Here is a 15,347-nt window from a genome sequence, read left to right on the forward strand (position 1 = left end):
AAACTACCACTGATACACAGATGGTGGCTATGCTTTGAGGTGCATTTGCTGGGAACCGAACCCTGGTCTTCTGCATGAAACTGAGAGTTCAACCACTGAACCAGTAATAAATTCATCATAACTACTTTAAAACAGGTTGAACTATCTTAGGATAGTTTAACTATCTTAAAACCATATGTGGTTTTTTATTTTACTCTGACGTTTGCCTGAAAGCTCCGAAATCAGTAATAGGACAGAGTTGCATGTTTTCAATGAAAAAGGACCCTTGCATGCGCCAGGTACTTCAAAACTCAAAGCGTCAATTCTTGAGTAACTTCCAGACCTTTGCAGTGGCCTGAGCGAGAACTTTCGGGACATTTTTTAGTCAAGATGCAGATAGCTTCATGGACTGCTAGCACATGTCTGTTTTAACAACAATGAATCACACAGGGCTGAATGAATTCTGAGAGACATTTAATTCTGTGTGTTTGAATACTCTTGATGTCGTTTTAATGTTCTATTTCCTGCATCTATAAGCAGGCTCTTTCTCTTTCTTCTTCACCTACGAACAACCCATAATAATGCAATAGACTGCTGTAAACTGAAATACAACATTTTGAAATGATATCTGATTTTCACTGACTCCTTAAACTTCAGAAACTCTTACTGAGTATCTTTGCTTTTTATGACATTGTAGTTATTTGCATAAGGAGCCCTGGTGGCACAGTGGCTAAGTGCTCAGATGCTCACCAAAATGTCCATGGTTCCAACCTACCAGGCGCTCCACAGGGGAAAGATGGGGCTGTCTGATCCTGTAAAGATTTACAGCTTTAGAAACCCTATGGGACAGTTTCACTCTGTCCTATGAGTCAGAATCAACTTGACAGTAACAGGTTTGGTTCAGTTTTGGTATAAGGTTGCTGGAGCACTGGTGATGCAGTGGTTAAGAGCTATGGTTGCTAACCAAAAGGTCGGCAGTTCAAATCCATCAGACACTTGTTGGAAACCCTTTGGGCAATTCTGCTCTGTCCTATAGGGTCACTACTGAAACGAATATGGTATGGTTTTGTTTTTTTACAGGGTTGCTGTGAGTCGAATTGACTCTATGGCAGAGGGTTTTTTGGCTTAGTTATTTGCAAAGGGGAAACCATGGTGGCATAGTTGTTAAGTGCTATGGCTGCTAACCAAGAGGTCAGCAGTTCAAATCTGCCAAGCACCCCTTGGAAACTTTGTAGGGCAGTTCTATGCTGTCATATAGGGTCACTATGAGTTGGAAATAGACTCGATGGCAGTGGGTTGGTTTTTCTTTTTTTTTTGGTTATTTGCAAAGGTGCCATAAGAATCTATCCTTCTTTTACCAGAATATAATTGGAAAAATGGATTATGCTCCAAGAGCTCAGAATGTCATGTTTAAGAATGGTACTCATTGTATGTTCAATGTTGCTCATAAGTATGCCACTTTTAAGAAATTAAAGTTGACTTTGTAGAGCCAATGCTGACAAAGACCTCCCAGGAAAACCAAACCAGTTTTTACTCATTGTATGTTCAATGTTGCTCATATGTATGCCACTTTTAAGAAATTAAAGTTGACTTTGTAGAGCCAATGCTGACAAAGACCTCCCAGGAAAACCAAACCAGTTTTTACTCATTGTATGTTCAATGTTGCTCATATGTATGCCACTTTTAAGAAATTAAAGTTGACTTTGTAGAGCCAATGCTGACAAAGACCTCCCAGGAAAACCAAACCAGTACCTAACTTATACAGTCCAGCCTTGCAGTTAGTAAAGAAGGTCACTTCTATTGCTGCCCAGGGGCCTTGGAATATTTGGAGATCTCAAAGAAAAAAAAAATTCCAAATGTATATGTATGACAGAAGAAATCTAATGAAGAGGGTTTCTTGGGCTGGGCTTCAGAGCCTTCATGTAGGTAATACCAGTTGTCTAAAGTTGATTCAGGCTCATGAAGACTCTATGTGTGGCAGAACAGAACTGCTCCTTATAGTTTTTCATGACTGTGACATTTTGGAAGCAGATTGCAGTCCTCTCTTCCGAGGCACTTCTAGTAGTGGAACACCGAACTCTTTGCACCACACACTGGCCTCATACAAATAATAGAAGCTTTTTAAAAGTTTAACCTGAGATTTTCTTATGAAAACATTCAGTTTCACAAACTTAGGAATGTTTCTACATTAAATTAGCATTCTTGCTGTACTTACGTAAATAATCAGGCCAAATCTAACAAGGCCAGGCATATTTTATGATAACCTAGTGCCGTCCAGCCGATTCCAACTCATAGTGACCCTATAGGACAGAGTAGAACTGCCCCATAGAGTTTCCGATAGAGTTTTATGGCAAAGAATAATATTCCTTTGAGACTATTTTTTATTAAAAGTTGGAAGACTAGTGAAAAATGCTTATTTCAATGCAAAGCTATGCCTCGTTTACAGCACAACCTTCTGTGTCTTTGTGACTGTATGGGGACTTTTTTGCATGTCGTTGACTTTGAGCTGTTTTATAACTCTGTAAATTGAACATACTAAGAGCAGTAAATATAATTCAGTTAGTAGAAGTGCAAATAAATTCTGTGTGATAGTTTCAATTGCCTTCCTTTTCCCCACTGGAGAAGACATACCTATACTCATTCACAAATTTATTTCAATATTTTCGATCTACAAATGTCTGTTCTCTGAACTCTCCTTTGAATCAGTTGTAACATTTGCCTTGTTCCTGCATTAAAAATTAATAAACAAACTTTTAAATTTATGTTTATCTTGTGAGAGCCATGGTTTAATTTTTTTTTTTGAAAATTTGTGAGAGCCACGGTTTTATTTTTTTTTTAATTATTCTTTAACATGACTTACATTCTTCTATGAGAGAGAGACAAATAAACTAAGTACAGTATGATGAAGTATGTCAGTATATCCTAAAGAAACCTGGAAGACAGGAAGCTGGCTTACTCTACATAGCTTAGTAGATTGTATTTGAACGTTCCAGAATAAAACATTGAAACAAAGGAATGAATAACATGCTTCTTAATTTTTGTAGCCTCTTCATGTTTTATTTCATTTTTATTGCTACTTGTGTGTTTATGACATTTCCCCAACTCTTTTTCAGCCTCTCAGCATGGAGGCATATCTTGTATAGGTCAAAACTATGTGCTGAAGATGGATATTTTAAACTAAGAGGCAATCTTCAGTTACTTCCGATCACTACTACATTTTTCAGATAAATGCATATTGTTAAGTTTCAAATGAACACAGAGAATTTTCCTTTAAACGTGATGAAAATGGTAAGCATGTCTTGTGTTTCTGAGGCTAGTAAAGAAAACTGGGTAAAAGTGGAAACTGGGAATGTATTTTATGTTTACATCAGTCCCTATGCCTAAATCCTAACCAACAAATTAGCAAGGCTGATTCTCCCATTGTCATAAGCCTACTGAGAGAAAATATTATGAAGCAGTTCATACAACTTATGGTTCTTTACCTCTTAATTCTCTCCTTGTTCTGCTGTCGTTTACTAACTGGGTTTTGATTGTGGTTAAGCATGCCTGTCAACTTTGCTTCTGACACAGTTTCCCTAAGACCAGATTTCTTATCTGCTGGCTCTTCACACAGTATACAATGGGGTTCATCAATGGAGGCATGAGGAGGAAAACATCAGCCATAAGGATCCTAATGATTGGGGAACTACATTTGGCAAAGCGATAGATAACAGCTAGAGAAAGAATGGGCACGTAAAAGATGAGCACAGCACAGATGTGGGAAACACAGGTATTGAGGACCTTGACCCTTTCCCTTTGTGATGCTATGCTCAGCACTGTTTTCAGTATCAGCATGTAGGACGTGAAAATAAATATTAAGTCTAGGATTCCTGTGAAGGCCACAAATAAGCCATAAATGACATTGACCTTGTTGTCAGAGCAGGCCAGCTTCATGACATCCTGATGGAGGCAGTAGGAATGGGACAGGAGATTCTTCTTACAGTATCTTAGATGTTTTAGAGTGAAAGGGAAAGGGAGGACCAATAGCACATTTTTGAGAGAGAAAGCAAACCCAATTTTGGTGACTCTGGTACTGGTAAGGATAGTGGTATATCTGAGAGGGTTGTAGATGGCAAGAAAACGGTCACAAGACATGATGAGAAGTACCGATGACTCCATAGCAGAGAAGCCGTGGATGAAGAATTCTTGGGCAATACAGGCATCAGGGGAAATGCCGGGGGCATTGAACAAGAAAATCCTTAGCATGGTAGGAAGAGAGGAAACAGATAGTCCGAGGTCAGAAATTGCCAGCATGGAGAGAAAATAGTACATGGGTTCATGTAGAGAAGGCTCTGTTTTTATGAAAAAGAGGATGATGCAGTTCCCCAAGATGGCGACAAAGTACATAAGGCATATGGGGATGGAGATCAAAACGTGGGCAGTCTCCATCCCTGGGAAGCCAACCAAGAAGAAGGTAGAGATTTCAATTTCAGAGGTGTTGACGATGGACATGTCAGGTATGCGAGGACATCAAGAAGAGTAGCTCAATAGAGGCTCCGTGAAATGATTGAAATAGGTTGGCTTGAATGCCTGATTCAATCCCATTAAATTTATTGAGATCTTATGAATCCAAGTATTTTAGATGTACTTTATAGAAACTAAGCTAAATAGGGGAAAATAGATAAGTAGACATCAATATCCAACTAAAACAAGTATGGAAAGATAAGGAAAACGATTGATATCCAAATCTTAGATACAAGTTAGATACCACAGATAAAAGACTGATAGGTCAACTAAGATCAATATACAGGTGCCTATTTTCTAATTTAAAAAAACATATATTTTTGCTTTTTATGTAAATATTAGAAGATAAGCCTTAAGAATTTGCTTAAAATCTCTATGAGTTTACATAAAATCTGAAGAAATACGACTTATTTTTATGCTGATTCTTTTAATTTAAATATGGATTTTATTTACTTTTGTGTCTGGGTGGTGCAACCAGTGTGTGCTGGACTGGTGAAACCCACCCAACGGTGTTATGGAGGAAAACCCTAGCAACATGCTTCTGTTAAAATTGTAGCCAAGAAAACCAGTCTAGGCGGTTTTACTCTGTATCACAGAGTCACCGTGAGTTGTAATCGACTCAAAGGCAATGTTGGTTTTTCGTTTCCTTTTGTTTTTAATTTATCTGTCTTTCTTCAGATCTTTTGTATGCCTCGCAAAAATGTTTTATTATTTTCTTCATAGAAAATTTTACATCTTTTTTTGTAAGATTTGTTTTTACAACCCTTTTTTGGTAGAATTGTTTATTCTCAATTATATTTTTAAATGATTACTAATTATGTAGAGAAGCACTATAGATTTTTGTTGTCAAAATCTGCTATCACTCTTCCGTGCTGACCATTCTCTGCAACTCTGTCTGTTTAACCTTGTCTACACCTCTATATAAGGAGGCTTGATGGCACAATAGTTAAAGCACTCTGCTGCTAATCAGAAGATCAGCTATTTGAACCCATCAGCTACTCCATGGGAGAAACATGTGGCACTCTGCTTGCAGAAAGATTCCCGTTGTCATGGAATAGATTCTGACTCATCACGATGATATAGGACAGAGTAGAACTGCCTCCATAGAGTTTCCAAGGAGCAGCTGGTGGATTCCTTGGTTAGCAGTCGAGTTCTTAACCACTGTGCCACCAGGGCTTCTCCATACAGATTACAGCCTTGGAAACCCTATAGGGCAGTTCTACTCTGCTTTATAGGGTCACTGTGAATTACAGTAGATTCGATAGCAATAGGTTTTTTGTTTTGTTTTGTTTTTTTGACACTTCTGTATAGAGATCCTTCAATAAACACTCCACAATTGACTTTTATTGTGCATTTTCTTGCTTGTACCCTGATTGATATATGGTCTATCATTCCTTTTAGTTAAGGCTTTCTTTTACTCTGTTAGCCTTTAAGATGTTCTCTTTATCACTGATGTTCTACATTTCAAAATGTAGCATTCAGTGGGGATTTATTATTGATTTATTTTGTTTGGCACTGTGAGCATTTCCAGTCTGACCAGTCATTTCTTCAAATTTGGATATTATCAGTCATTATTATGTTTAATATTGACTATCTGTGTGAAAAAGTTGAAGCTTCTCAACTTAATTTTCTAGTTAGATTGCTTATGTTCAAACTCTTCATTTCTTTGTGTTGTGTTTCAGGTGCATCCTTTAGTACTATCTTCTAATTTACTAACTCTGTATGCAGTTGTGTCTGGTCTCAAATTTATTTTAATTATTGAGTTTTATTTCAATTGTATTTTTCTTTTTTAATGAAGTATATTTTAAATGGTTATGAATTTCAGTTTATATACCAATTCCATCATGTCTCTACATTCCTTTTATTATTATGCTTTCTTTAATAGTTGAGGATCTTATGCATGGCTATTTCAAAATTCATTTTTGGTTGCTTTATTTTTTTTACCTTTTACTCATGAGTAAATACTGTTATTATTGAAATTGTAGCCTCTTTATTGGTGTTAGTGTCTGTTTTGAATTGTATTTTTAATATCTTGATTGGAAATGTCCTTGTTTATTTGATGGTTTTGTTCACACCCCCATGATTACACGTGGTGATTGGCTCTTTCTCATTTCTTGAGGTTGACCATCAGCACTAGGTCTTTCATAATGGTTTAAGGACCTTGTTTCAAAAGGAAGCTGAGTACAGTTCCGCCAAATTTTTCTTTCAGCTACTCCAATTCCTAGCTTTGTACAGGAGGTAAACTAGAGCTTTGACAATAGTTATTTTCAATGGAGTGTAATGTCTACATGTCCCAAGCAGGGTATCGTAGACTTGTTCCATGTCAAACATGGAGCATTATCAAGTCCAGTCCCATGCCAGTGTAGACCTTCAAATTACCAAAGTGTTTCTAGACTCAGAGGCAAGTGGGTCTGTGAATTCAAAGCCAACATATGGTTATGTATTCTTACATTACATCTCATCATATCTACTGATCATCTCTACTTCTATTTATTTGTCTAAATAGTATGACAATGTCTTTTGTCACATTTTATGTTTTATCTATTACTGCTACATATTTGGCGTGGAGTATTGATTAATATATCTGACTTGGCTCACTACAACATATTGAATAAATCCTTCACCTAAAATTTAGATATAACTTTAGAAATGCAACCAGTTAGATCTTATGTTCAGGAAATCAATTTTGTTGAGACTTATTTGATCATGTTCTCTTTCTAAAATACTGAAATAATTTATTAATTTACACTAGAGCTAATTACAGGTTTCATCAGGAATCTTTGTCATAATGGGTTTGATACTATTTCTCAGACCCGAAGTAATGAGGACAGTTTCTTAGTACTTCTATTCTTTACTTATTAAATTATTCTGTTACTACGGTCTGTTACCTTAACTTCAGAATTCTTAAAAAGCTCGTTTCCCTTTTTTCTGATGTGACTTAAGTATTTCCTTTCTCTAGTTTTATTTTCCTGCAATCTCAAACTCCAATGACTGCATTCCTGCCTCAGTTGCGTTCTCAAATGCTGCTGCTGCTTCCTGAACTTTCATTGCCTTCTGAATTGATTAGTCTGAGATAAAATTAGTAAACAAAGTGAAATGTTTGGGAAGAATATGCTGCTTTTCTGCCCTGAGGCTCTCTTTTGCTTGACTTACCCGTTGAATTCACAAGTTCAGGTTTCTCTTCTTCAGCCTTCTTGAACCTGTGTCTACCCTGCTCAGTGCCAGTCACTTCTCTTCAAGCATTGCCTCCCTTGAATTTACAGAGACTCTGATGCATCTTTTGATTTCCTCCCAGAAGGTGTCTAGGAAATATTCTTCCAAGAAGTTGATATTGTTTTTGATATATAGCAAACTGTTCAACAGGTCAGAATCTTTTACATCGATGTACAGTCTGAGATCTGAGTTCTAAATTCCTCCCTACAGACTACTAGTAATAACAAGGAGTACATTCCAGGTCTCTTAATAGAATAAAACTTCACTTGTGTACTGACCAGTTAAGAAGTGTGGGATAATTGGAACATTTTGAACGTGCACATTACGTACTTATTGTTGTCAACCACTACTTCTCCTGAACTACAGAAAACATGCAAAATTTTTCTTTAGAAAATGCTATATGTCTGGAGACATCTAATTTATTTTGAATTAAAGGACAGCATTTTTAGACAGTTTAGAGGAAAGCAAAATAATGCACAGAAGGTTTACCAGTAGCCTGTTCGTCTGTTTCCAGCTTACAAGGGCATTCCCAAGTAAATTCTCAAAATTTAAAAAGAAAAAAATTCAGTTTAACCAACAGATACAGAGTGTATGGGTTATTGGAAGATGGTGCCAGGATAAAATACACTACTTATACGGAAGTTGTTAAATGAGGTAGTTTATCATCTTTAATTTATGTTAATGAAGTTACGCTGCTTTGTTGTCAGGGCAGTATGGTCAAGATTATTTCATGTCCTGATCATATCCGGAGAATGAATCAGGTATTAAACAGTAAAATCATAACTACTTATCGAGGACAGCAATACTCATTTAATGTTCTTGATTAATGGAATCCATAATTGGAACATCAGGATTCAGGTACTTACCAAGGTTAGGGACACTGGGTTTACACTTCAGACTCAAAAGGAGATGAACCCAGGATGAAGTCACCCCAACCCCTGCTGTTACACATATGGTTGATCATAACATTTTGATTCTAGTCCTTCCACTCTGATGACTTTTTAGTGAAAAAAAAAAGTCCTCTGGAATGACAATGCAGGAGTTTGTACCCAGAAGAAATAAAAGGCCCGCAGGTAAATTCTTAAATGTGATTGGATTCGAGGAGAGTCAACTAAATTCCCATAATGCATATGAATTAGCCATTTGTGGAGAAAGCCCTCTGAGGCCTCCTCTGTTTCAATAAGTTGAATTAATTGCTCTCTCACCTGTGATTTCACAGTACCTTGTATTTCACTCTTCTTCAACAGTTGCCAAACGTTTTCTACGTCATTGTATTTGTGGTCGTACAATTGCATTTTCAAATTCTTGAAGGAACTGTTTATTTCTTTTAATAATGAGGAGATAGTATTTATTTGAAAGATTAATAAAAACTGCTCATTTAAAATAAATAAATAATAATGACATGTTTAATGTAAAAAGTGAATGTCCATTCCTTTTTTATTTGTATAGTCATGACCAAGCATAATCGCTACTGACCATTTGCAGTGACTCATCCCATAGTCAGCTCTCTCTGTCTCTCTCTCTCTATTGCCCTCAACTCTATTCCAGCTCACAGTGAACCTATAGGACAGAGTAAAACTGCCTCATAGGGTTTCCAAGGCTATAAAATCTTTACAGAAGCAGACTGACATATCTTTCTCCTTTGGAGCCACTGGGTGCGTTCGAAATGCTGATCATTTGTTTAGCAGCTGAAAGCTTAACCACTGTACCACCAGGGTTCCTTTTTAAAATTTTATCTTCTGAATGTTAAAAAGCAAAGATGTCACTTTGATGACTAATATGCGCCTGATCCAAGCCATGGTTTTTTCCATCACCTCACATGTGTGCAAAAGTTGAACAGTGAAAAAGGAAGACAGAAAAAGAATTGGTGCATTTGAATTATGGTGTTGATGAAGAATATCAAATAAACCATGGACTGCCAGAAGAATAAACAAATCTGTCTTTGAAGAAGTACAGCCAGAATGCTCCTTAGGAGCAAGGACAGAGAGACTTTGTCTTACTTAATTTGGACACATTATCAGGAGGGACCAATCTCTGGAGAAGGACATCATTCTTGGTAAAGTAGAGGGTAAGTGAAAAAGAGGAAGACCCTCAATTTGGTAGATTGTGAGGGTGGCACAGAACTGGGCAATGTTTTCTTCTGTTATATATGAGGCTGCTATGAGTCAGAACTGAGTCGACAGCACCTAATAACAATATATATACATACATACACACACATATATATATATGTACATATATATATACACACACTATGTATGTATATGTGTATATGCACACATTTTTGCAGAAAAGAAATTATTCTATATGTACTGCTCTCAATGAATATAGAGTATTTTTACTATATATGCATATACATTATTCTCTTCAATTTTATGATAAGTATTCCATAATATATTTAACTTTTAAGTGTTGATCTCATACACTGACAAACACAGAACTGATGTTTCCAATCACTTATCAATCTATCCTGACCTTTATTCATCCATTCATTCTTCTGATATTGTTTCATTAAAACTTACTGATTGAGTGCCCATCTCCTGTCAAACCACAGAGAACACTTTTGCTACTTGCTAATAAATGTTATTTATAATTTCTGAAATGAGTGATGTTAATTCGAGGACATTTGTTTTTTTTTGTTTTTGTTTTTTTGAGATTAGTCTAGGAACACCCTTTGTCCATTTTTATTTTATTTATTAGCTTATGGGAAGGCTTTCTATATTAAAGAAATTAGCCCTTTTCATGATGTGGCTTGCAAATAATTTTCCCTCTTGTGTTGTTTCTATTTGTCCTTGCTAACGGTGGTGTCCAAGTTGGATTCCCTTTGAATCAAACTGTGAGTTGGAAATTCGTGTGTAGGAAGTTGATTGGAACAGTACTTTCAAGTTCAATACTTGGGGGAAGGAAAGAATTAGAACTAGTGAAAGAAGATAAATTCAATGCAGTTGTAACAAAGGCTACATTCAATCCTGCAGAGATCTCTGGGGCTAGGATAATGCTTCAGAATTGTCCCAAATTGAAGGAAAAGCCTAGTCTTTCAACCACCAATGAGTGTTCATTGGATGTCGTCTGCCCATAAGGAGGGGAAATGACATTGGGGGACTTGGTTCCCTTCAGCTGAGGGCAATTCCCAAGAAGGACTCAAAGAATCTGTCAGATGCTGAAATTCTGAATGGGTACTCCAAGCATGGCAGAAGCAGGTATCTGGGGACACACCATAATATCCACAACAGTTCACCCCTTGCACAGTAATAAACACTGAAGATGTTTTCTCAAGGAATAGGTGATCCTCTTTTCATTAGTAAATACAAGAGAAAAGTTAGTGAAATGATCCACAGCCCCTTACACTGGAACTGGTCTCAAGGATGCAACTGCTATGTTGTTAGGTGTCATTGAGTCAGTTCCGACTCATAGGGACTCCATGTACTACAAAACAAAACACTGGCCAGTCTTGTACCGTCTTTGCAACCCTTGCTATGCTTGAGCCCATTGTTTCAGCTACTGTGCCGATCCATCTCATTCAGGGTTTTCCTCTTTTTCACTGACCCTCTATTTTACCAAGCATGATGTTCTCCTCCAGGGACTGGTCCCTCCTGATAAAAAGTCCACAGTAAGTGAGACAAAGTTTCACCATCCTTGCTTCCAAGGATCATTCTGGCTGTATTTCTTCCAAGACAGATTTATTCTTTCTTCTGTCAGTCCATGATGTATTCAGTATTCTTTGCCAAAGCCATAATTCAAAGGTTTCAATTCTTCTTTGGTCTTTCTTATTCATCATCCAACTTTCACAATCCTATGAGGTGATTGAAAATAGCATGACTTGGGTAAGGCACACCTTAGTCCTCGAAGTGACATATTTGTGTGTTTTTTTTTAACACTTTAAAGAGGTCTTTTGCACAAGATTTGCCCAGTGCAATATGTCATTTGATTTTTTGACTGCTGCTTTCATGGACTTTGACTGTGGATCTAACTAAAATGAAATCCTTGACAACCTCAGTATTTTCTCCATTTATCATGATGTTGCTTATTGGTCCAGTTGTGAGGATTTTTGCTTTCGTTATGTTGAGGTGTAATCCACACTGAAGGCTGTAGTCTTTGATCATCTGTAAGTGCTTCAAGTCCTCTTAGCTTTCAACAAGGAAGATTGTGTCATTTGAATATCACAGGTTGTTAATGAGTCTTCCTCCAATCCTGATGCTGCATTCGTTTTCATGTGGTCCAGCTTCTCAGATTATTTTGCAGAATCACCTTGTTATGTTTGAACAAGTGCCTCTTGGTCTACGTACAGCTTCCTCATGAGTACAATTAACTGTTCCAGAATTCCCATTCTTCTCAATGTTGTCCACAATTTCTTATGATCCACACAGTCAAGTGCCTTTGCATAGTGAATAAAACACATCTTTCTGGTATCCTTTGCTTTCAGCTAAGATCTGTCTGATATCAGCAATGATATCCCTCATTCTACATCCTCTCCTGAAACCAGTTTAAATTTCCGACAGTTCCTTAACAGTGTACTGCTGTAATCACTTTTGAATGATCTTCTACAAAATTTTACGTGTGTGTGATATTAATGATATTGTTCAATAATGTCCACTTCCATTGGATCATCTTTCTTTGGAATGAGCACAAATATGGATCTCTTCCTGTTGCTTGACCAGACAGCTGTTCTCCAAATTTCTTGACATAGGCAAGTGAGCACCTCCAATGCTGCATCCTTTTTTTGAAACATCTCAATTGTTATTCAGTCAATTCCTGGAGTCTTGTTTTTTGCCAATGCTTTCATTCCAGCTTGGTCTTCTTCCTTCATAAGCATCAGTTCTTGATCATATGCTGTCACCTGAAATGATTATACACCAACTTATTTTATATTTCTGTCACCCTGGGCTAACACTTATCCTTGATCAGTATTAACTTCTCAGACAGATTTTTTAATTTGTCTATGTGCCATCAAAACTAGGCAGGAGTGCCCATCAATGGATGAATGGATAAACAAATTTTGCTATATACGTAAAATGGAATAGCATGCAACCATAAAGAAAAATGAGTTCTCAAATTATCTTGCAACGTGGATCAACCTGGAGGGCGTTATGGTCTCACAGGGGGAAAAAAAAGTTAAATATGTATCTCTAGGACATTTTAGATTATAAATGAAATAAAACTTGATTTAACTGATTTAAACATTAAAGGAAATTATGTTTCAAATTAAAATAAGATAATCATTGGTCTGAGTTTCTTGTCTTCAAGAAGTTGGTCTGATTCTTCGTCACCAAGGAAGTTCAGTATTTCAGAGTTGACATTCTGTGACTCGTCTTGATCCTAAGGCTGGCTCCTATCATGATTCCAAGATTTATCGCAGCAGCTCTCTGGTATAGATTGTTCATAATTCCCAACCAGCTGAAAAAGGGATAAAGTTTGCCTAATATTTCTTCACACTCATAATATTTCTTAGCCCATATCCTAAAATTAACTGACTGAACTTCTCATTTATATGTCCAAAATCTCTAAGAAAATGGCATCTACAGATAGAGATGTGTATGAAAGTATGATTTTTTTTTCTACATCCCAGTTTAAGATTTGTGTGATATAACTGGAAAGACAGAGGAATCAGAACAAGGATTTAACTTCATGATTTATATTTCATGCTTTATATATTAAGCCTGATGATGACTTTACTTCAGTGTTGTCTAAGATGTCTGCTCAAGTGTGTAGTAAAAAGATTTCATTATTTCACTCAAAATGATTTTATTCTAGGAAGAGTCAGAAATATGTGTGACTATGACTCAAGCATGAGGACATAATGTTTAAGATAAATGAAGGTCTGGGCCAAATGTTATTGAATTGGTAATATGAGACATTTTTCAATCTGGTTTTATAGGTCCAAGGTACATGAAGATGGTGTTGTGAGATGAAGTCTATGATAATAAAAAGTAATAAATACTAATTATAATTGGCCATTTAAAATGTGCCAGGTGTTGTACTAAATGCCTTGTATTTGATAGGTAATGGGTGCCTCACAACAACCCTATTCTGGTTGTACTATCGTTATACCTAGCTTTCTAGTTGAGGAGATTTAGGCATAGAGGTGATTAGTAAACCACTTAAAGTGACATAGGTAGAAATCCAATATTTGAAATGAGGCTTCAGTAACATAAATCTATGAAAAAAGGTGAGTAATGAGATGTAAGAGTAAATATGGAGCTTCTTATACCTGGTTAATATGTGTGAACTTTGATATTTAAACTGGTTCCAGTAATGTTTTATCTAGAAAACAACAACCCATAGAATTTGACTGCAACATTTTACTGAGATGGAGAAGAAATTTATCGGTCTTTTTTTATATGTGCTATATTTATATTTGTACTATAATTTTTTTTTCTGTAAATCTAAAACAATTAAATATAAAGTGTATTTTTAAATAATGAAATTTATTTCTAAAATAATTCAAATAAAATACATCAGTGTACATTAAAGCACTTTTTAAAAAAATGAGCTTGCTTTTGATGTTAATTATCTGAACATTAAAAAATAATATGTGCACTCTAGCAGTGCTTGCTCACACACATCTTGCTGGAGTTTCTGGCCACAGCCACCTCCATCTGTCACTAGCATTATTAAGTACAGTGTATTTTTAAATATTGTCTTACAATTATTTTAAGAGACTTTATATTTTAGAGTGGTTTTTAGGCTTAAGAAAATTTGTGCAGAAATTAAGTGTATTTTCAAAAGAAGTGGTTCATAATGTTAAACGATGTACAGGGTTAAAGCGAGAAGTGAATGTGAAATTTCATAAAAAGTAGGTCACTAGAAATATTTGGAAGACAGCCACCTGGCCAACTGACTGGAAGAGGTCCATATTTGTGCCCATTCCAAGAGTGACCCAACAGAGTGTGGAAGTTATTGAACAATATGATTAATATCACACAGAAGTAAAATTTTACTGAAGATCTTTCAAAAGTGGTTGTAGCAGTACATAGACAGGGAACTGCCAGAAATTCAAGCCGGATTCAGAAGAGGCCGTGGAACTAGAGATATCATTGCTGATGTCAGATGGATCTTGGCTGAAAGCAGAGAATGCCAGAAAGATGTTTACCTGTGTTTTATTGACTAGGCAAAGGCATTCAACTGTGTAGATCTTAACAAATTATGAATAATATTGCAAAGAAGGGGAATTTCAGAGCATTTAATTGTGCTTATGGAAACCATACATAGACCAAAGGGCAGTCTTTCAAATAGAGCAGGGGGATACTGCATGATTTAAAATCAGTAGAGGTGTGTGTCATGGTTTCATCTTTTCACTATACTTATTCAATCTGTATGCTGAGCAAATAATCCAAGAATCAGGACTATATGAAAAAGAATGCAGCATCAGGCTTGGTGGAAGGCTAGTTAACAACCTGTGATATGCAGATGACACAAGCTTGCTTGGTGAAAACTAAGAGACTTGAAGCACTTACTGATGAAGATCAAAACTACAACCTTCAGTATGGATTACACCTCAACATAAAGGAAAAAAATCCAGGAGTTGGGGCCAAGACAGCAGAGTAGTCAGATGCTTCTGGTGGTCCCTCTTACAACAAAGCCCTGAAAAAACAAGTGAATCAATTACACACGACAATCTAGGAGCCCTGAACACCAAAGCAAATTTGAGGAAT

At 36.4% G+C, this 15,347-nt stretch overlaps 1 protein-coding gene across 1 annotated transcript; it reads right to left on the reverse strand.

Annotated features, from left to right (window-relative positions):
• Nucleotides 1-3,519: 3,519 nt before the first annotated feature.
• LOC100672095 (olfactory receptor 51A4) lies at nucleotides 3,520-4,478 on the reverse strand. Its single transcript, XM_003421538.3, has one exon. It carries the CDS (start codon nucleotides 4,468-4,470, stop codon nucleotides 3,529-3,531), a length of 942 nt encoding a protein of 313 aa, XP_003421586.2. The 5' UTR covers nucleotides 4,471-4,478; the 3' UTR covers nucleotides 3,520-3,528.
• Between the last annotated feature and the right edge of the window lie 10,869 nt (nucleotides 4,479-15,347).

Source organism: Loxodonta africana, chromosome 7 (assembly GCF_030014295.1).
Source record: "Loxodonta africana isolate mLoxAfr1 chromosome 7, mLoxAfr1.hap2, whole genome shotgun sequence".
NCBI classification, from domain to species: domain Eukaryota; kingdom Metazoa; phylum Chordata; class Mammalia; order Proboscidea; family Elephantidae; genus Loxodonta; species Loxodonta africana.

Excerpts from the sequence above, each read along its gene's own strand:
- LOC100672095 (XM_003421538.3), bottom strand. The coding sequence starts at position 4,470 with ATGTCCATCGTCAACACCTCTGAAATTGAAATCTCTACCTTCTTCTTG.